The sequence below is a fragment of the Protobothrops mucrosquamatus genome, unplaced genomic scaffold (genome assembly GCF_001527695.2).
Source record: "Protobothrops mucrosquamatus isolate PMUCROS unplaced genomic scaffold, P.Mucros_1.0 scaffold2949, whole genome shotgun sequence".
Classification (NCBI taxonomy): domain Eukaryota; kingdom Metazoa; phylum Chordata; class Lepidosauria; order Squamata; family Viperidae; genus Protobothrops; species Protobothrops mucrosquamatus.
This window is the reverse complement of record NW_015388972.1, coordinates 36451-39262: the sequence shown is the minus strand read 5'-3', so window position 1 is coordinate 39262 and position 2812 is coordinate 36451. Positions and strand designations below refer to the sequence as shown.

The window sequence follows — 2812 nt, the reverse complement described above, 5'->3', positions numbered from 1 at the left end:
GGGACGTAGGGTCCCTAATTCTACTCTTCTTCCTCCTCCCTCTCCAGGCTCTCTCTCACACTCCCTGTGTTATTCCTACCTGCTACTCTCAGAGCCCAGTCAGGGACCATCTCAGTCCTTCATTAAGGGCTACTTGGATGACCAACCCATCGCTCGCTTTGACAGCCTCACCAGGAAGATGGAGCCTTTGGTGCCCTGGATGGAGGAGGTGGGAAACCAGACCTTTCTGGCCCCTGAGTGGGTCTTCAGGAATGACCTGGAGAAGTTATCGAAACGGGACCACCATGCTGGAGGTGAGCAGAGGCAGTGGCATCTTTGGCCTCCAATGCATGCACGGGATGTAATGGTGAGATTTTATTTCCAGCAAAGACACAAACACACGCACAAACTCAATTTTATCCCTCACCTAGAAATTCTTCATGGTCTGGCTCCACCCAAATTAGGCTCTCTGACCACTAAAAAGTTGTTCCTTGCAGGAGAAAGAGGGGAAGGAGAAATTGGCCAGATAAGGGCAAGACTTCTTGCCTGAGACTTCTTAATAGCCTGTGGAATGGGACAACGTGCCACAATCAACTTGCTGTGGCCAACTCTTCATGGCCAACTCTCTGCGGCCAACTCTCTGTGGTCAACTCTCTGTAGCCAACTCTCTGTGGCTAACTCTTCATGGTCAACTCTCCCTGGCCCACTTTCCACCATGGCCAACTCTCCACAGTCAACTCTCTGTGGCCAACTCTCCACGGTTAACTCTCCATGGCCAACTCTCCGTGGCCAACTCTCTGTGGTCAACTCTCCACGGTCAACTCTCTGTAGCCAACTCTCTGTGGCTAACTCTTCATGGTCAACTCTCCATAGCCAACTCTCCACCATGGCCACCTCTCTGCAGCCAACTCTCTGTAGTCAACTCTCCCTGGCCCACTCTCCACCATGGCCAACTCTCCGTGACCAACTCTGTGTGGCCAACTCTCCATGGTTAACTCTCCGCGGCCAACTTGCGGTGGCCAATTCTCCACAATGTCCAACTCTCCGTGGCCAACTCTCCATGGCCAAATCATCACAGCCAATTTGCTGCGGGACAACTCACCACAGGACAATTTATCCATTCAATTGTTTAAAATAAATAAAAAATTGTTTTAATTTTTGTCATTCAAATTTCATTTTGTCCTTCCTTTTGCATCCTTTCTTTAATTATTCTATTCGAGCATTTCTTTGATATTAGGGTAACTCTTGCCCTGCAGTGAGTTGGCCCATGGCAAGTTGACCATTGGCAAGTTGACCGTGGTGAGTTGGCCATGGTGAGTTGGCCGCAGTGAATTGTCATAGACCAGGATTCTTTAAACTTGACCCTTTTATGACTTGTGACCTTGAATTCCCAGAATTTCTCAGCCTGGCATGCTGGCTGAGGAATTCTGGGAGTTGAAGTCCACAAGTCATAAAAGGGCCAGATTTGAAGACCCCTGTCATAGACCCTTCTTTCTGGACTCTTCTCACCCACCATTCTCTGGATCTCCTTCAGGTCTTCAGGCAATTTTGGGCTGTGAACTCAAGGAAGAAGGGAGCAAAAGAGGGTTTTTGCACTATGGCTACAACAGGTGGGACTTCAGCAGCTTAGAGAAAGAGACCCTCAGATGGGGGGCAGCTCATCCCCAGGCCGAGAAGGCCAAGGAGAAGTTGGAGGATGATCCAGGATGGTCGGAGAAAGTGAAAGTCTTCCTGGAGGAGACCTGCATTGAGAGGCTGCAGAGATACCTGTCTCACGGGAAGGAGGCTCTGGAGAGGACAGGTGAGTGGCAAAGGGGGGGGTCTTCATTGAATACGCTTCTATAGGCTCCCCCTCTCTATATTATTTCTACCCTACATAGCCAAGCCACCCTTTGCAGAAAAGAGTCAGGCAGTATCCCACCTCACATTATAGAATGAAAATAATCTTCAATGCCCCCCTCAATAAGTACTTCAAAGGCAGAGAAACTAATGGAGTAAGAAATTAATGCTGAATGTCTCATTCTACTTCAGTGAGAAAATCTCACAAAATGAAAGAAACTTAATATTGGGTCAGAATGCAAAGATCAGTTTTGTTGCTGATTTCTATGTGGAACAATTTGAGCAAGTTCAGTTGGGAATCATGCGTCGCATGAGAAAAGCACATCTTCCTTCCCCTGTCCTGACCACTTTCTACAGAGGGACGATCGAGAGCATCCTGTCATATAGCATCACAGTCTGGTTTGGAAGCATCACTGCTTCAGACAGGAAGGTGGTGCAGAGAGTGGTGAGGACAGCAGAAAAGATGATTGGCAGTTCCCTCCCTTCCATCCAGGACATAGCACAGAAGCATTGCTTGAGGAGGGTCCGCAAGATTGTTTGGGACACTACACATCCTCTCCACCACCTGTTTTCCTTGTTACCTTCTGGGAGGAGGGGGCTCCATGGTATCCGAAGCAGAACATCCAGATTCAGTCACAGTTTTGTGGCATACAATATTAACCTTGTGAACTCTAAAGCTTCCTCCTTCTGTTATGTATTCAAGATGGACAGTGAATAATATTTATATGTTACTTATATATAAGGGTGTAGGTATATACATATATAGAATGTTTTAAATGTGTGTTAGGTATGTGTACACTGGGCGCTATCTAACAAAATGAAATTCAATGGTGAAAAAAGTAAGGTTCTACATTTAGGCAAGAAAAACCAAATGTACAGGTATAGTATAGGGGGTACCTTGCTCAATAGTAGTAACTGTGAGAGGGACCTCGGAGTCCTAGTGGACAATCACCTAAATATGAGCCAGCAGTGTGCTGCAGCTGCCAAAAAGGCC

At 47.2% G+C, this 2812-nt stretch overlaps 1 protein-coding gene across 1 annotated transcript in view; it reads left to right on the top strand.

Moving 5' to 3' along the window:
- LOC107296727 (major histocompatibility complex class I-related gene protein-like) overlaps positions 1-2812 on the top strand; it is a 9951-nt gene that overhangs the window by 2330 nt on the left and 4809 nt on the right. Inside the window, exons 2-3 of the mRNA XM_015826079.1 lie at positions 93-293; positions 1514-1780. Coding sequence (XP_015681565.1) covers positions 93-293; positions 1514-1780 — 468 coding nt within the window. The remainder of the gene's footprint in view (positions 1-92; positions 294-1513; positions 1781-2812) is intronic.